Here is a 19,673-nt window from a genome sequence, read left to right as displayed (position 1 = left end):
CTTACAGTCATCACCGTGTAATTCAGAGCTTTTCTGTCTCCCCAAAGAACCCCCATACCTGTTAGTGGCCACTCTCATTCCCCCCTCTCCCCCGCTGACAACCACTCTCCTGCTTTCCATCTCTGGATTTGCCTGTTATGGACATTTCATGTAAGTGGAGTCGCACAATCTTGCTTTCTGTCTGACTTCTTGCATTTAGCATAGTGTTCTCAGGTTTATCTATGTTGTCCTGTGAATCAGTACTGCAGTCCTTGTTGTGGCTGACTGATACTCCATTTTGTGTGCCATGGACCGTCTGGTTTTCCCCTCGGTAACTCCCGATGACAGTTGGCTGCCAGGGTAATGATGTTGAGAGGCCATGGGGCCTTTACCAGGTGATTGAGTTGTTAAGAGATTAACATGGTGCTGGGGGCCTGGACTGTGTTACCGAGTGAGCGTGGGTCCCTGCAGAGCAAGGCAGCCCCTCCTGTTTTGTCTTCTGCACGTGCCTGCTGCCCTTCTGCTTTTTCCATGAGTGGAAGCAGCAGAAACCCCGCACCAGAGGCTGGGCAGAAACCATGCGCTTGGACTTTCCAAGCTCTTGAAACATGAACCAAAATGAACCTCTACTTATAAGTTACCTGGTCTGTGGTATTTTGTTATAGCACGAGAAAACAGACCACATTTCGTTTCTCCATTCAGCTGTTGCTGAATACTTGGAGTTGTTTCTGCCTTTTGAATGTTATAAATGCTGGATTTTAAAATTTTATTTATTAATTTATTTTTTTGAGATAGGGTCTTGCTATGTTGCCTAGGCTAGTTTTAAACTCCCAGGCTTAAGCAGTCTACTGCCTGTGTCTCCTGGCATGCCCTCCATCCCCCATGCCTAGCTCAACGCCTGTGATCTGAAAGCCTTCCTAGGCTGATCCCAGCTCTGAGTGGTGGCCGGAAGATAAACACAGTGTTTCTGTGAACTCAGATGCACAGGCCAAGAAGAAACCCCAGCTGGTTGAGGAGGATGAGAGTCCTAGAAATCCTTTCAGATCATGCCAGATGGCGCTATGACATGGGGGATTATGATTATAGTGACAGCACCTATGGCGCCACTGCAGAAGCTGTCAAAAACCCTGGTTCGCTCTCTGCCTCACTGAAAAGCGTAGCCCAGTTGCCTCTGAGTCACCTCACTGCAGGTAGCACTTACACGTGGTGAGTGGCTGTGCCATGAGTCCCTCACCTCCCTGAATTACAGCCACCCCAAAGGCTTTCTGACCACCAGTGGGGTCAGCTTGCAAAACTAGGTGCATCAGTTAATTTTCCAGTTTTCCAGGCAAACAGCAATTGCAGGTAGGAGAGACAGCCCTGCCCTGCCTCACCCCACCCCTGCTGCCCTATTGTGCAGACATCACACTGCACTCCTGGCTCCCTGGAGGTCTTCCCAGCTTCTCAGGGGCCAGGCACAAGTGTCCTCAGAGACCACAGCCAGTCTCCAGAGCAGCTTTCTCTGAGGCCGAGCATCCCTGGAATGTGGCCAGCCCACTGCCACAGTGACATGGACAGTGGTTGCTCCTGTAGGAGGTCCCACATGCTTCACTGAGTCAGCAGTGGCACAGCGGGATGCTGTGACTGCTTGGGTGCGTGGCTTCCGCAGCAGTGCTGATTTTCACTGTGTAATGAGAACACCGAGACCATCCCTAGGTGGAAAAGACTGAGATTCTCCAGGTGTTTTGCTTTACCAAAGAAACTCAATTGTGAAATTAGAATAAAAAAGTGTAGTAAATAACTGGAGAGAGTAAGAGGGACATGAGTTGGAAAGGAGGAAATAAAATGAGCGTTTTCTGCAGCTGGCAGGACTATAGCTAGACCATTGGAAAGAACTTATAAATAATAAGTAAATTTGGCTGGGATGATTAATACAAGATCAGTAATAAAAACCAGTTATATCTCCGCATCAGCAACAAGTGAAAGAAATGAAAAACAAAGAATTTAATGGTGTTATTTATCATTGATAATTATAAATTAACTAATAATAACGTAAAGAGTAACATAGAACGCTCTATACAGAAAATACAAGGTATTTGTGAGGGGAATTTAAAAAGACTCAATTAATGAAAGTATATTTGCAAGTTGGAAGCCGTCACTGTAGAAATGTCAGACCTATCTGCAGTGACCTGCAGATTCAATTTATTATAACAGGTTTCTTTGTGACGGAACTTTTTTCTGGTTTGTTTGTGGTACTGATGATTGAATGCAGGGGTGCTCACCATTGAACCACAGCCCCAGAAAACTGGATGTGATGGCACATGCTTGTAATCCCAGCACTAAGAGGATCGCCACCAGTTGAAAGCTGGCCAGGATTACCTAGTGACTTCAAGGCCAGCCTGGACTATAAGAGCAAGACCCACTCTCAAAAAACTAATAAAAAACTTTTTAAAAAAATTTTGAGACAGGGTCTTGTTAGTGATCCAAGATGACCCAACCTTGCGATCTCCCTGCCTCAGCCTCCTGAGTAGTTAGGATCACAGGTGTGCACCACTATACCCGGCCTATTGATGGAATTTAATAAGCTAATTCTAAAAATTTATAAGAAAAAGCAAAGGACTGATAAAACAAGACAATTTCTAAAGAGAACAAAGATGATTTATGCTACCAGCTGTTAAGACTAATTACAATATTATAAAAGTTGAGTCAGTGTGAAATTGGCGCTGAAGAAGACGGACTGGCAGAACTAGAGAATCTAGTAATAGAGTCTACTGCTTGGCCAGATCTAGTAGTAGATCTGATTTCTGACAAAGGTAGTGTGCCTTGCAGCAAACGGGCCCTGGGCTAACTAGATAACCATCTGGGCAAAGCTTGCTTTTCACACGTTTGTTAGGAACAGTGCCGAACCTGGAACCTCAGAGATGTCCCTCCCTAATCCCCAAACCTGTGACTGTGAGGACACAGCATTCCGTGGTGCAGCCATGTTATCTGCAGTGACTGTGTTACACTGTATGCAGTGGACTTTAGAACAAGGACCTTATCTACTGAGCCTCATGTACTCACCCTAACTAACTAACCCTTAAGAGCAGAGAGCCGCAAGGCCTGCGGAGAGAGGACTCAGGGCTGTTCCTCCTCTGACGCTGGAGAGGGATGCATGGGGGGTGCACAGGTGGGTTTTAAGACACTGACAGTCTTCACCTGAAGGCCTGCACACACACAGGAGCCTCGGTCCTACAGCCAAAGGAACTGAATTCTGCCTGCAGGGTACACTGAGTTACATGGTAAGACGGAGTTTTATGCTGTGTTTATTTTACCACACTAAAAAAAAAGATAAAGAAGTTGAAGTGCTTTCTTCAGAATTTCCCTGTAACTGGAGGAGAAACTTGTAGAACGCGGATTCTGGGCACTGAGGAAGTTCCTTTTTTGGATTTCTCAATGTAGGTCAGTAGAGCCTGCAGTGTCTTCTGTCCTAAAGCAGGAGCATTTGACTTCTGTGCAGTCACGCTCTTGCCACGTTCACTCACCTCATCTTAATTCTTGTGTTTCTGTCTGTAAAGTTGCCAGGAGGTCTAATCTCTGACCCTGGGAGTCAGAGAGAGAGAATTACTGTTTCCTATGGTTAACCCAGAGAAGCTGTAGTCTGTCTCTTTCCATCTGGGCCATGGGTCTTCTGCAATGTTTTAGCTGGGCCTGTAGCTTCAAGTCTTTTTCCCAGCTGTTCACTGAGAGCATTTTTTTGAAATTACTGACATCTACCTTCTCACTGGGACTAGAGCCTTAGTCCCCTAAGGTTTCCTTGGAAACTGATTGTGTGAAAACTAGTGGGCGCCCCGCTTGGCCTCCTCACTGACTTCCTGGCCCTGTTCTCCTCATGCGGTGCAGCTCGTCCCTGTGTCCCCAGGTCCTGGCCTCTGCCCTTTGACCTCCTCTCCACAGTTTCCAGCTGCTACCTTTGGGTGTCTGGTAGCTGCTCAGTTCCACCTTGTCTGAGAGGTATTCTTAGTGTGGCTTGCATCAGTTTGTGAACTTTTTTATATATTAAGGGTATCTTTTTTTCTTTTTCTTTTCTTTTCTTTTTTTTTTTGGCATGGGAATCGAACTCAGGACCTTGTGTTTGTCAGGCAGACGTTGTGTCACTTAGCTATGTCCCTGGCCCAAGGGTATCAATCTTTGGGTTAGTGATGAGTGTTTTCTAGCCATGCATGAGGCTCTGGGATCAATTGCTAGCCCCCTGGAGAAGAAAAAAAGGGGAAAAATAAAGATATCAAGTGTGACTCATATTTGTTGCAAATATTTCCCTCCACTTTTCCCTTGAATGTTGGCAAATGATATACCACAAGGATAGAATTCTTTTTATATAGTAGCGGTATCCACCACTTACTGAATATTTACCATGCCTGGATTTGCACAGAACATTGTATGTGGATGATCTTTTTAACTGTTGCTGTGTTCTTCCTGGAATGCAGAATTTTTTTTGTATTATCCGTGAGGAGTTGAGGTTCAGGATCTTAGAGTCAGCCAGAGATGTAGCTCAGTGGCACAGCGCCTGCCGGGCAAGCACAAGGTCCTGAGTTCGATTTCCAGTACCAAAATAAAATAAGATCCTGTAATCAGTAAATGAGTAAGCTTAGACCTAGAGCCTGAGTGAAAGAACAAACACTGCAATGCTATGGTTTAGAATTCTGAAATGTTTGCTTCCTCATTTGATGAGCTGATAAACTGGCCAATTCTATTTTTAGTAGAAATGTAAATAGCAATGAAGTCATTGAAGAGTATCAAAAGGAACACAGACTATGTCTTCCATGTCCATTCTCTAGCTCCTTACACTGTTCTCCACCTCTACTCAGATACCTTTAGTGGATAGTGTTCTCCCACATTTTTTGTGTGCAGATATGAGTAAGTACTTGCCGCCTTCTTCCTTTATTTTACACACATGGGTAAAGCCAGTTGGTTTAGGTTACTGGTTTTTACAAGGTTTGCCTGCCTCCTTATAGTGTAAACTATATCCCCAAGCACATCTCTGTTTGGATTGCCTTCCATTTTGGAGACCCTTCCAGCAGAGTTCAGTTTGTTTGGATGGAAGTTTCATGCTGAAATCAAGGCAGGGCCGAACTGTAGCTCTGCCAAGTCTTATGTAATCAACAACAGCTGAGCTCTCAGCCAGCTCCCATATGTTGTAAAGAATACAAGCTAGCGGGTGGGTACACAGGGTTCTCAAGAAATAAATTAGTCTCAGAGTATCTGTCTAGAACTATGTACTCACACAGAGTTCTGTGTGCAATATGCCGGGTGCTGCCCTTTCTTAAGAAAACATGCTGAGCCAGGCATGATGGTGCATGCCTATAATCCCAGCACTCTGGGAGGCAGAAGCAGGAAAACTGCAAGTTCAAGACCAACACAGGCAATTTAGCAAGATTGTTTAAAAACAAAAAACTGAGGATATAACTCAGTGCAGGGCCCTGGGTTCAGTCCTCAGTACCACTGGAAAAGAAAACACAGTACTTCTTTGTCCTTCGTGCTTCCTGAAAGTAAAGACCTGGGGAACTTCACAGAGGCCAGAAGTGGGGAAAATGTTTTACTCACCACCAAGTGGGGTATCTAGGGAGGATGCCTGTCCCTCAAAGCCACTTACTGAGAGCGTGCTGCTTTTGTTTGCCTTTGTTCCCCCAGGTACTGGCGGAGGACGCTGGGCATGCAGGTTCGCTATGTGTACCACGAAGACTATCAGTTCTGCTACTCCTTCCGGGGCAGGCCTGGGCACAAGCCGTCCATCCTCATGCTCCATGGCTTCTCTGCACACAAGGACATGTGGCTCAGCGTGGTCAAGGTGCAGTCTGCCACTTCTCCCTCAGCAGGACAGGGCTTCTGTGTGCATGTGATGTCCCAGAAAGAGTGGAAAGCAGAGGGAACCCAGAGCCACAGTCCAAGTTCAGTCTTAAAACTAACACAATATAGTAAGTTTATGCAGATTGTCTTGTCAGACAAAACTTACTGAGTTGAGTATTCTTTGTAAAATCCGTGCCTTAGAAATCTGTTTGCCCTGTTTTAGCAGAGATTTCTGTTTCTGATGCAGCTTCAGCTCAGAACTGCCACACTCATCAAGGCTGAGCTTTTAACAAGTGTTTGTTCTTTTATACTCCAGGTTTCTTCTCTTCCTCCCCACAACCTTCTTTTTACACTGTCCCCTTCCCCAATTCTTACACTTTAGAGCACTCACTGCCACCTCCACCAGGGTCCCCTGCCATGTGCTGGAGATTGAACAGAGCCTTCACACTGAGCTACATCTCTGGCTCTTTTTCAAACATTCTTTGTTTTAAAGGAAAATCTCCCTGATTCGCCAGGTTGCCGAGGATGGACTCAAACTTGCCATTTCTCTGCCTCAGCTTCCCATAGTGCTTGGATTATAGGCATGTGCATCATGCCTGAGCCTGTTTTCTCTGCCATTTAGAGAAACAGTCTTGATCAGGCAGCCTTCTGGAATAATTGTCCAAGTTGTCCTGGTTTGTTTACTGTGCATGTTAAGAATGACCAGTTAATGAAGATTAGGACTGGCAGAAGCCTGGGAAGGGATATCCTTGATCAGACCTGAGGGTTCCCAGGTGTTTTCTATCTCCAGAGGAAAACACACACATGCTCCAGTTACTGGTGTTCCTATCTCCAAATGCCACTGTGAGGCCATTCATCTCTCTTTTTTTTTTTTTTTTTTTTTTTTTTTTTTGTCTTTTTCGTTTTTATCGGTACCAGGGCTCAAACTCATGACTGCCTGCTTGCAAGGCAGGCGCTTATGCCGCTGAGCTAAATCCCCAGCCCCCGAGGCCATTCATCTTCATGCTTCCCTCCTCACTTTCTGTTCCCACTCTGCCTTCTCTGTGATTGGATATTTGTTTGTTGGTTACTGATCTTTTCCAGTTTTCCAGTCGAGAGTGGGAATCTCAATATGGTAAAAGATGCTTTAGGATAACAATCATCTAAAAGAATTAGAAAAAGAGAAAAATTCAAACCAGCGTAGGGTGATCAGACCTGGTTTTGGAGAAGCCAGGCATGATGGCACACATCTGTAATCCCAGACTTGAGAGGCTGAGCAAAGAGTTCAAGGCCAGCTTGTGCTACATAGTGAGCTCAAGACCAGCCTGAATATGTAGTGAGACCCTGTCTCAAAAAATAAAACAAAACAACGCATGGTCTTGGGGAAAGCATTTCTCCTGTTGGCTCAGAAGCTGGCCAGGTTTCTGGGAAAATACAACCATCCCTTAAAGTTCCAAATAAGATGCCTTGTGGAAGAGGGAGGGAAAGGGAAAAGCTGGTTTCTGCTGAGCAGTGTTAACAAAGAACAATAAAAGAAAGAAAGAAATCTCAGTAAGCCTGCTCACTTGTTTTGTGCCCCATCTCCACCTATCTACTGTGCCCCTTTTCATATATTAGTCTTTGGGGGTCTACACCCCATGAGCCTACTGGCAGTGCTTATGCACATTAATACTGGGAGGCCTGGAAGTATAAGCCCAAAGATGGCTTCCCAGGTCACTTGGTAAATGGGGGCACCCTTGTTAGAAAAGTGGGCAGATACCTCTTGCACACCTGATACTGACTCTGGGCTTATGTACCCTCAGTTCCTTCCAAAGAACCTGCACTTGGTCTGTGTAGACATGCCAGGACACGAAGGCACCACCCGCTCCTCCTTGGATGACCTGTCCATAGATGGACAGGTCAAGAGGATCCATCAGGTAAGCAGGAAGATCCTCCGCCATTGCATGCTCCAGGCTGGAGGCAGGCGGGAGCTTCCACCCTGACTCCTGGGCAGCGCTCCCTGGTGACACTGCAGCCTGATGCTGTCCTAGGTCAGCTGGAGAGGGCCAGAGCTTGGTACAGACTGTGCCCTCTTAGCCTCCTGCACTGGCCTTTCTCAGCTCCTTGGAAGGGGAGTCCAGAGTTCCTCAAGACTATCCCTTTTTGGAGGTCTCATGTTTTCTCTTACCAGCTGCATGGCCATGGTGTAGCACTTCTGCCTAGAGAGGGAGGGTGTGCTTTGCATTTTGTTGTATTTCAGCATCATCTCTAGCTTTCTCTAGCTGGGCTCTCCAGGGCAGGAGCCTATGAGCCATTTCAAAACTCAGGAGCTCTTACATTTCAGGTTAATATTAAGTAATTTCCCCAGATGAGGATATTTATGTAATAATGTTTGCCTTCTCCATTGACCCTACACTTTAATGAAATCAGGAATCTTATTTCTTTGGCCTTTTGCTGTATCCTCAGCTGTGGATTCTCATTTCTTGTGCCTGATAGATACATAAAATTTTTTAGATGGTGGATAGATGAGTGGGTGGTGGTTGGATAGGACAGGCTGTAGATGAGGGCAGGAGTCATTGAACTGTGGCCCTTGAGCTTTCTGGCCTTTTGGCTTTTATTTTATTGGTACGTTAGATATACATAATGATAACATTCATCATAGGAATTTGTACTTGTACATATCTTGCTTCTTCCTTTTTCTCATTCTCCTCCATTCAACCCCTTTACCCCTCCTTATTTACAAAAGCTTTGTTTCTATTTTTTCCTTTTTTTTTTCTTGTCCTTTCTTTCCTTTCTCTCTCCGCCCTTCCTTGTTCACCTCCTCATTTGAACATTTTCTTCCCATTTCCCAGTATTTGTTATATATTTTGGTCCTTATCTATACTTTTGTTTTCTCACACAAGAGAAGCAGTATAGTATTTTAACATGTCTATTCAGGTTTATCTTTTTTATGGTAGGGTAGTACTCCATTATATTAAAAAAAAAAAACCCACCTCTTCTTTATCAGTTCATTGGTTGATGAGCACCTGGGCTGTTTCCATGATCTAGCTATTACAAATTGTGCCACTATAAACATGGGTGCACATATATCGCTGTGGTATGATGCTTTTAATTCTTTTGGGAAGATGCCCAGAAGGGAGATGGCTGGGTTTCATGGACCTCCCACTGCTTTTGTTAACTGTTTTATTGGAACACAGACCCAGGCATTCAGCTAGGTGTCATCTGGCAGCCAGTGGCAAAGGTGAATGGTTGCAACAGAACACATGCAGCCCCACAGCGGAAAACAGTTACTCTGCACCTTCCTGGAACAGTTTCCTGCCTCGTGGCTGAGGGACTGAGAAATGTCCCCAACATCACTTTTGCTGAGTAAAGAGAAGCACACACTTGTCGAAGGCTCTTTCTGTGACGGGGCCGGCAGAGTCTCAGGTCCCCTTTGTCCACAGTGTGTCGCACTTCCCGTGGCCATGCTCAGCTCTGCGGGATTCTCTCCGCACGATCACCCAGCACTGCCAGTGTCTCACGGTAACCTCCTTCTCATCTCCCTTCCTAGTTTGTAGAGTGCCTAAAGTTGAACAAGAAGCCCTTCCACCTTGTGGGTACCTCGATGGGCGGCCACGTGGCTGGAGTATATGCTGCTTACTACCCGTCAGACATCTGCAGCCTGAGTCTGGTGTGTCCCGCGGGTGAGTGCTGATGCTGGAGGTCCCGTGAGTGAGCGGAGCAGGGCGGCCTGGCCCTCGGGCGACACAGGTGGCCACTGTCTGCTGTGGCGGTCTTTAAAATCCTCTTCTGATGTGAACTTTAGGAATATGCAGTGTTTAGTGATGACTAACCAAACAATAGTTATACACTCAGAATCATTACCAGCCTGACTTAAAATGTGGAGCCAACCCTGTTCCATGAAGAATTTAAGGTAGATGGTTAAAATGTGCACAGTGCTTTGAAGCACATAGATATTTTGAGATACAGTGTGAATATTAATATTCACCCTGCATTGAGCTCTCAGTTGCTAAGGTCTTTATATGGGTTTAATTTCCCCAATAACCATATGAAAGCACGCCTATAATCTCAGTGCTCTGGGAGGCTCAGGCAGGGTTCTCGGGGGCTCTCGGTGCACCTGGTCAACAGGCCACAGTGTGAGTAACCAGCATGAAAACACAGTCTTGAAGGACTTTTGTTTGTTTCTCTAAGCATGTTTTTGACTTTAAGTAAAGATGCAGTGCCAACTAAAAAGAACTCTGGTGAAAGAAACCTGAAGTGTATTAACTTTGGGCTGTTACTGGAAGTTCCCTGCATAAAATGTGGGTTGTTACAAAGACAGATGTACTGTCAAGCTGTTTTGGTTTGAATCCCACAGGCCTGCAGTATTCAACTGACAATCAGTTTGTACAGCGGCTCAAAGAGTTGCAGGAACCAGAAGACGTGCAGAAGATTCCCTTGATCCCATCTACCCCAGAAGAGATGAGCGAAATGCTCCAGCTCTGCTCCTATGTCCGTTTCAAGGTGCCCCAGCAGGTACTGTCTCAGTACCACATGCTCACCTTCTGCCAGGCCCTTGGGCGCCAGCTCCTTGTGCATTCCCTCCTGCATCTACCCTCAGCTCCATCTTGTCCTCTTCCATTTATTTATCTGTCCTTGAGACACGGTCTCGCTATGTAGTTCAGGCTGGCCTTGCACTAACTTGTAGCCCAGGCTGACCTCAAACCTACTGTGATCCTCCTGCCCCAGCCTCCTGAATGCTGGGACTACAGGCATGTGCCACCCCACTCCCGGCCTCTTGCATTTATTCATTTCACACATACCTGTAGGGTGCCTGTGATATGTCAGGTTTTACTGGACATAGTTTTATATATGAAAGAGAAGGTCCCTGGGCAGAGCAGTCTAGTGCAAGAGACAGACAGTTAACAAATAAACAAAAAATTACAAATTGAAATGCATTATTGAGAGGAAATGAAGATGATACAGTGGTTGAAAAATGGAGCCAGGAGTTGCCATGACCCACGTGCCTATTGAAGTTCCTGAGGTGAAGGACTGTGAGAGGATGGGAAAACAAAGAAGAGACAAAAGCGGAGGTCAGGTGGAACCCTGTCTCCTGAGGGGAGGAAAGGGACTGCTCAATCTCTATAGCAGTTCATTTATACACTTGGAGGAGGATGTCAATTTCAACCCACTGCCTCGCCACCTGTTTGCCTGGCTGGCCTGGGCCCTGGCCTTCTTAGAGCTGGAATGGCTTGTTTATGTGGCTTGCTTTGGGCTTTCTGGGCTCTCAGGGCTGGCCTTGCTTTAGCCCCACACATGTGACCAATCTCCAGCTTCAGCAGCTCCCCACAGGGAGTAGCTCTGGTCAGCCTGTCTGCGGGGACAGTATGTGCAAAAGTGAAAAGGTACACAAGGTCAGGACAGTAGGATAGAGGCGTCTTAGGCCCAGAGGGTAAGGACGAGAATGGGGTGAGAGGAAGTGGAAAGGAAGGAGGTGCTGAAGCACATTGCCAGGTAAAAACATTCAGTGGACATGGTGGCACACGCCTATGACCTCAGCACTCTGAGAGTACTGATTGCTGTAAAACAGAGGTGCTGGGCCTGTTGTCATTGTCACAGCCCTAGGTTCAATCCCTAGCACCAAAGAAGAGGCAGTACTTAGGAGCCCTTTACACTCCTAAAACTCAAGGCCCGTATTTATGGGGGCTGTATGTCTTGGCATTTGTGCAAGCACTGATTCCATGAGCATAGAGAGCTGGCGATCTCCTCGTGACATAGGGCCTGAACAGCCGTATGCTTTGAGAGACTCCCAAGTGAAAAGGCAAGTGAAACTGAGTACTGTGGTGAGCATAGGGTGGCTCACACCCTGAAACTCACCTGAGAACTGCTGGACTGGTCCTATGGGGCCTCATGGGTTATGGGAAGGAGCCCAGTGTTTATCTGAGAATAGAAATGCCCTATGCAGGATCGTAGGGGAGCATACACAGAAGCAGAAGCCCAGGGGCTCTGGTGAGTTGGAAACGATGCTGTGGACTACGGTGGTAGCAGTGCAGCTGAGAGCATGAAAACATCAGTAGGAAGAAGAATGGACAGGGCTTCCTGGGAGGTTGGAAGTGGTGGCCCAGACATCACAAGTGGCTTGCAGTCCTGAGTAATCAAGTAGCTAAAGGTAGCATTGTCTGAGCAGGGGAAGGAGAATGGACAGATTTAAAGCATACGAAAGAGCTTTGGACATGCTAAGCAAAAGCAGCAAGTTGTTGGTTCTATAAGTGGTGCTGAGGGAGATCTGGCTGAAGTTGCAAAGTGAGAGCTGCTGGCAGAGGAAGACAGACTGACTGAGCTCCCTTAGGGAGAAGCTGTGGGGGACTCTTATGGTTTAGATGGAGATGTCCCCCAAAGGTACCCATGTGCTCATACGCAGGGCTTCAGGAGGGTACGTGACTCCTGGAGCAGTATAGCTTACTTGGTGCTGGAGGTAGGGTACAGTAGGGTTAGAGGCAGGTTACCGTGGGCGTGACCTGGAAGGGTACGTATCCCTTCCTAGCTCCTCCCTTTATTGTCTGCTTCCTGCACCATGACATGAATAACTTTTCTCCATAGGCCTCTCTGCTATGCTCTTTTCATCTCAACCATGGCCTGCAAGCACGAGCCAAGATAAAGGTTTCTGCTTTTAAATTTTGGGTGTCAGGTATGTGTCTCAGGAATGAGGAACCTGACTGAGATAGGACCAAGAAAGCAGAGTTCGTGGCTGAGGCCTTAGGACCCCAAATTATTTATCTATTTAGGCATTGTAAACATGACTCAGTCACTAGGCATGGGTTATCCTGACAAAGACTCAGAATCTGATTCTGTGGTATGTACTGTCTTTGAAATCCTGATCTCTTCCAGAATTGTGTGGCCAGTGTTTTAGAAGACTCACAAGTTTTGTGTAGTCAAGGATAGGAAAACACTGAGAGAAAATAAACAGGAGCTCCAAAAACCTTTCCTTTCCAGGAGACCAGGAGCGTCCAGCACTTGAGGGCCATCTTGCATGGTGGCCGTGGTTTCTGGTCTGTCTTCCACTCTCAGCTCTTTAAGATCAGGGGCTTCGCCTTAATTGGCTGTTTTGTCTCCTGACTTTAGCAGTTTGTTGATGGAAGTCCCAGGTCTAGATCAGATGGATGATAGATGCCTTGATGATTCAGGGTGGAGAATGGATGGAAGGGTAGACACCGGAATCTGGGTGAACTGATGCCGTCCATGCACGGATGATGTAGGACTGTAGGAAAGAATGGGTGGCAGAGTGGTTGGTTGGGTGAAGATGGGACGGTACCTGGCGAATGCAGGGATGCAGGGTGGATGAACTGAGGAACACAGGATGAACAGTCATATGCACATGTCAGTTGGAAGCAGGATGGACAGATGTATCCATCAGTCAGTGAAGCAGAGGTGCAGGATGGATGAATGCAACATGGACAGATACATGGGTTCAGGGCCAATGCTGAGCACAACATTTGCTCAGCAAATGTAATTGTTCTCACTTCTGTGCTTCTACTTTGAGAGCCAGAACTATTTAGTTTCGTTCCAGAGGGTTGCTTTCACCCAAAGGAGCATGGCTGAGTCTTCCCAACGTCTTCAGTTGTACCCAGGGCTCCTGAAGGGCACTGAAGCTACTTAGGTTGAGTCCCAGGTGAATACAGGAAATGGCAGCTGCTCCTATGATTTCTGGACTCTGCCTAAGAGTTCTGAGGCAGGAGGAGCATTTAAAGACACCTCTTTGGGTCAGTAGCCTAGGTGATGGCTGACACCCCCACTAGCCCTCAGCAGGGAAGGCAAATGTGACATCAAATATGAGAAGTGCTGCAGAAGCCAGGTGTGGTAGCAACACCTGGAACCCCTGCACTGGGGGTCTGCAGCAGGATAGAGAATTTGAAGGCAGCCTGGGCTACTCTGTCTCACAAAACAAAATAAAGCATTATGGAACCCTCTCCAGAACTTCCTCAATAGTTTTTTCTTCATTGTATAATAAACCCCAATCATCCCCAGCTGTTCTATTTTTTAGAACAACTTTGTTCTACATTTGAATATCAGTGAATAATTCCTTGATACTATGTTTGTTATCTTGATTGTGTTTAAAGCTAAGCAGAGAACTTCTCAAGATAAAGTTGTAAAACTGCTCAGGTATCTTTTTACGTGCTGCAGGAGCCCTCTGGTTTCACCTGTCCCTCTACCTGTCCTCCCTCAATTTGAAAAGTTAAAAAAAAAAAAAGACTTTCAAGGAGTCTGTTTCCCAGTTACATTTGGACATCCTGAAAACTTACAGGACTGGTTCTTGACAAGTGCAGTGCATGGCTAGATTTTCTGGCATGTTGTTGCACAGAGCTGCGAGGGGTCTGGGAAAAGGAGCCTTCTCCTGCTTTCTGACTTTGGGTTGTTTATCCTCAGATCCTGCAAGGCCTTGTTGATGTCCGAATCCCTCATAACAACTTCTACCGGAAGTGTAAGTAGCCCTCTTTCTGGTTGGAACTTGGTACAGGTGAAGCTTAGGGTGGCTGTCTTTTCTTTCTGAAACTTCTGCAACTTTGTTGTTTTCTGGGCCCCCAAGAGAGGCTGTGGTGGCTTCGACTTCATTATGCTGTCCCTCATCCCTCATGCCCAAGGGCACAAGTCTGCACACACTCACCATGTTTTCTTTTTCTGCAAGTGTTTTTGGAAATCGTCAGTGAGAAGTCCAGATACTGTCTGCATCAGAACATGGACAAGATAAAGGTCCCCACACTGATCATCTGGGGGAAACAAGACCAGGTATGGTACAGTGTCCTGTAGAAGCACTTGACAAACAAGTGGTTATTTACAGATTGAGCCTCCTGGGTGATTTTTGTTAGGGGAAGAGGTGCCACACCTGTGCCGGGTGCCGGCGTTCACAGGAGCAGTCTTACGAGTTGAGAGCAGTGACATTTGATTTTTAACATGCAAGACAATTTGAATTATTTTTTACTGCTTTTTTATCAGCTGGTCACAGTGGTGTTGTTCTAGCTACTCAGGAATCCATAATGGGGATTCCTTGAGCCTGGCACAGTGTGACAAACCTACAGTGCATGTGCTGCTGTGGGCTGCATGTATCATTGAGAACACTAAAAGGTTTGCAGCACTGGCCTAGGAGTTAGGAGTTCAAGGTTAGTTTTAAAAAATCAGTCACATACTCAGAAAACTCCCAAAGATTACCAGAAAATTTATTGTGAAAACTTACTCTCTTTCACATCCCAAATCTCAGTTTGTTTCTTTGAGACAACTTTTATTACCTTACATATATTTCTTAAGCTAGAGCTTGGAAAACTTTCTGTAAAGGGCTAAATAACAGGTATTTTTGGCTTTGTGATCCAGGCTGTTAAAACTGTTCAGTTCTGCCCTTTGCTGTAAAAACAGCCTTAAATGCATGTAAACAAATGGCATGGTTGTGGCCTAGAGGACCTTGGTTTATAAAACCATAGAGAGGGGGCTGGGAGTGAAGCTCGGTGCTGGAGCACACCCTAGTCTGCCAGAGGCCCTGGAGTCAGTCCCCAGCTCTACCAACAAACCCCCAGAACAGAAGCACGGTGAGCCATTGTTGCCTACTCCTCCTCTAACTCATATCTGTCTATCTATCTGTACATATATATGTAAATAGTGTGTATATATGCCTGTATTTTTTAGTACAAACTTCATCTGTTTCAGTAATGTTTTACTCTTCTCCCCCTTCTCTTGACTCCCTGATCCAACCCAATATCTACTATTCAATATCATATTTCCTTAGTCTCAAACATGTCCTTGGTTTGCCCTTGTCATCACGATGTTGAGATATGTGGAGCGTGCAGACCCATTCTATAGAAAGTGTTCTTCAATTTGAGTTTGTGGATCATTCTGGCTGCCTAGTCAGACTGCTATCTGCTTCAGCCTTGTGGAGCTTCTAATAAGCAGGCTTTGGGACCAAGCAGTTGTCCAACCATCTTCAAACATCCCTCCTAGATTAGTCTTTAGCATTGTCATTGTTGTTATTATTATTATTATTGTTTGGTACCACTGTGGCTTTTCTTTTCTTTTTTTGAGGCAGAGTCTCCCTGTGTTCCAGTTTGGCCTTGAACTTGCAGACTTGTCTCTACCTGCCCGAGAGCCTGGGATGCATACGTGTGCTGCCACACCCAGTTATCTTCATTCTTTTTAAGAACATAATAACCCATTACATGGCAGTGTTGTTCTGTGCTTAGTGCCCAACTGCTGGTCATTGAGAATCCTTGTGTTTTGCTATTAAGCAGTGCTCCAGTGAACATCATTATATGTGTGTTTGTGGAGTAAGTGTGCAAACATTTCTGAAGGGTAAATTCTAGATGTGGAATTCTCTGGTCAAAGGGCACATGTGTTTGTTTATTTTGTGGTTTGTGTCTGGATATCTGCCCAAAGCCTCATACAGTCATGTGGGCAGGCTTCTAGAATTTTTTTTTTCCAAATCCATTTTATCTCAAAGAGAAAAAAGAAGAAAAGAAAATAACACAAATTTTCAAAACAGTCAAGCAGGGGCAGTAGTGTTGTGTACATTGCACATCATCATCCCCAGATCATTCACCCACAGCACAAGACAAGAACATCAGCACAGACCTCTTTCTTCAGTGAACTCAGAGAAATCAGTAGTATAACTACTTTAACTATTTTTATACATACATACATATATACATATGTTGTTTCAACTTCTCACATTAGTGAGACAATACAGTGTTTACACATGTGTCTGATTTATTTCACTTACAAGTATGGTCTCAAGTTGCATCCATTTGCCTATAAAAGTCTCCTGTTTATCCTTCTTTATAACTGAGTAGTACTATATTGTATAAAAATACCACATCTTTTTTATCCATTCCTCAGTGGATGGTCATTTAGATTGTTTCCAAAATCTGGCTATTACAAATTATGCTGCTATAAACATGGGTGCACATATATCACTGTGGTATAATGTTTTTAATTTTTTTGAGAAAATACCCAGAAGGAGAACAGTGAGTGGAATGTAATCTCTATAGTTTTTTGAGGACTCTCCACACTGATTTCCAGAGTGGCTGCACATGCTACACTCCCATCAACAGTGGAAAAGCGTTCCTTTTTCCCCACAGCCCTGCCAGCATTTGTTATTGGTTAATTTCTTGCTGTTAGCCATTCTTTCTAGAGTGAGATGATATCTCAGTGTTGTTTTAATTTGCACCTCTCAAATGACCAGTGATAATGAACATTTTTTCATTCATTTGCTGTTTGTATTTCTTCATCTGAGAAGTATGTATTCATCTCAGATGCCCATTTGTAGATTGTTTTTAAATCTGGGAGGACTGATTTTTTTTTAGTTCTTTATGTGTTCTCAGTAGTAATCCTTTGTCTAAGGTACACCTCGCAAACATTTTCTCCCACATTGTGGGTTGTCTCTTAATTCTTGCTGTGCAAAAGCTTTTCAGTAGGATAAGATCCCAGCTGTTGATTCTTTGTGATAGTTCCTTTGCAATAGGAGTTTTGTTCATAAAGTCTTTGCTTACACCAATGTCTCCAAGAGTTTTAGGTACTCTTATCTTCCAGGAGATTTAATGTTTCTGGGTTTTTTTTTGTTTGTTTGTTTGTTTGTCTTTTTCCTTTTTACCAGTACCAGGGATCGAACTCAGGACTGCCTGCTTGCAAGGCAGGCACTTATGCCGCTGAGCTAAATCCCCAGCCCCCCCCCTTTTTTTTTTGTCTTAATGTTTCTGTTTTAATATTAAGATCTTAGATCCATTCTGGTTTTAGCTTAGTGCAGGGTGAATCTTCAGCATGTGTAGAGCCAGTTTTTCCAGCACCATTTACTAAGGAGAGAACACGTATATTTAAGGTTTTAATAGGTCTTAGCAGATGGTCCCATATTAGTTTAGTGGGGCTCCCACAACAGTACCACAGCTGGGTGGCTTAAACAAGAAAAATGTATTGCTTGTGGTTGTAGAGGCTGGAAGTCTAAAATCAGAGTGTCAGTGGGGTTGGTGGTTTTCTGAGAGTAAGAGGGCGAATCTCCTCTGTGCCTCACGCCTGGCTTCCAGCGCGTGCTGGCAACCTCTGCTGCTCATCTCCACAGGGACTGTGCTCTGTGCATCCCTGGCACTCTGCCCACATTTCCCATGTTTATAAGCATCAGTGACATTCTAGGACCCGTCCTACTGCAGTATGCCTTCATCTTAACTGATTACATCTGCAGTGTCTCTGTTTCCAAACAAAGTCACTTCTGAGGTACCAGAGCTGGAGGTTTCAACCTATGGATCTGTGGTATTCACAGTTCCTCCCAGAGAGTCCCTCCAAAGAAATAGTCATTTATACTTGCACAGGCTCCTTTTCTATTTGTAATTTTTTTTAGAAAAAACGTCCTACTGGAAGTTTTTCATAAAGTTTAAAGCAAGAGGAGGCAGTGATAAACAAAGACTTTGTAAGGCCCACAGTACACATACAACCACAGTGTCTGTTAAAGGCTTTGAAGGAGTCCTGTGCTATTGAATGTTGTGAGAAAAAGACATTCAAAGGGAGCTTTTCCCTGTCTTGGTTTGCTTTCTGTTGCTACAACAAAATACCTGGGGCTTGGTAATGTATAAAAGACCAGAACTTTATTTGGCTCAGTTTTAGAGAATGGAAAATCTACCAGGAGGACAGCATCTGCTCAGTACCTAGGGAGGACCTTGCTACTACTTACTGCATAATGCCTGGAGGGCACACGCGCACCCAGAGCAAGCATGCCACACAGCTAACTTTTAATAAAGTCTCTTTCACGAATGCGCACGTACATGACAGTGACAGCAGTCCAGTGGTGAGGACAAAGCTGTCATTAATTTGTTAATCTATTCTCAAGGGAAGGGGCATAAAGTTTCCAATACATGAACTTTTGGGGGACCCCCAAGTGAAAGCCATCATGATGATGAAAACAAAGGCAGGAATTGGTTCATGCTGCGGTCACAGATGGCCCAGGCCAGAGAGCCTGGGAGGAGAAACGAGCCATGTGGTCACCATGTGTGTCTTAATGGGGGAATGTGGTCTCAGGTCAGTCGGCTTAGCCCAGCACAGGAATGGGGATAAGGAGAGGAGGGGATCGCACATGCCCCTCCTTCATAGCCAAGTGACTGAAAGAGGGTGTGTGTGCCTGAGTCACAGAAGCAGGATCCAGACTCTGCCAGCAAAGAGTCACCTGACTAGAGATGATGACCAGAACAATGAAAGCCTTTCTTCCTCATAAAGATCTTAGAGATGATTTGGGGCACCAGGGGACCAGCAGGGAGGAGGTCATCACCCACAGTCCTGTGGAAACAGTGCAGCAATAGAAGCACTGGCCTTGCAGTCAGGCAGTCTGTGTTGAAACCCTTTAGTAGCTGTGGCCAAAAGCAAGCTGCCCAGCCCCAACAGGTACCCCACTATCATCTGGGGCAGGAGTGAGGCACAAATGAGATAATGCATATGCAAGTGGTCATTGTCTTATCACAGGACAGATGTTCCATCCCACATGCCCCCTGTCTCTGACAGCTGGCCTCAGCCCCATGTGCAGAATTTCTTCCTGGACTCTGAAGTCTATTTTACTTCAGAGGAAGAGCCCAATTGTACAAATACAATCAGCTTCTTTATGTTTTGTTCAGCATGCCTGGGTAGAGGCCCAATATCAGAGGCTTCAGTGGGCCTCTATTTTATGGTCTTTTGCTTGTCCAGTTCTCTGGTTCTTTTCATGACATCCTCTTGGCTCTCCCAACACTTATAAATGATATCTTCTCCTTCCATGCCTCTCTCCTGTGCTTTCTCACATGCAGGGTTCCCCCGCCCCCAGCAGAGTTCCTGATACATAGAAGTCTTTTGACCTGTCTGCTCTCCACCACGCTGTGACTCCTTACAGTCAGGGACTGGGTACTGTGTTTTCCACCTTGACATTGCTGGAAGCAGTGTCACTTTCCTGGTACTAAGTTACA

General features: G+C 45.4%; 1 protein-coding gene across 3 annotated transcripts in view; it reads left to right on the top strand.

Annotated features, from left to right (window-relative positions):
• Abhd6 (abhydrolase domain containing 6, acylglycerol lipase) overlaps positions 1-19,673 on the top strand; it is a 39,882-nt gene that overhangs the window by 18,167 nt on the left and 2,042 nt on the right. For all 3 annotated transcript variants that reach the window (XM_013144108.3, XM_063257200.1, XM_005008271.4), the window contains 6 exons: positions 5,629-5,785; positions 7,566-7,679; positions 9,293-9,425; positions 10,100-10,257; positions 14,146-14,200; positions 14,405-14,505. In XM_013144108.3, coding sequence (XP_012999562.1) covers positions 5,629-5,785; positions 7,566-7,679; positions 9,293-9,425; positions 10,100-10,257; positions 14,146-14,200; positions 14,405-14,505 — 718 coding nt within the window. The remainder of the gene's footprint in view (positions 1-5,628; positions 5,786-7,565; positions 7,680-9,292; positions 9,426-10,099; positions 10,258-14,145; positions 14,201-14,404; positions 14,506-19,673) is intronic.

This window comes from Cavia porcellus, unplaced genomic scaffold (assembly GCF_034190915.1).
Source record: "Cavia porcellus strain 051 isolate PalLab524CR breed Dunkin Hartley unplaced genomic scaffold, mCavPor4.1 scaffold_10, whole genome shotgun sequence".
Lineage (NCBI taxonomy): Eukaryota > Metazoa > Chordata > Mammalia > Rodentia > Caviidae > Cavia > Cavia porcellus.
This window is presented reverse-complemented; position numbering and strand designations above follow the sequence as displayed.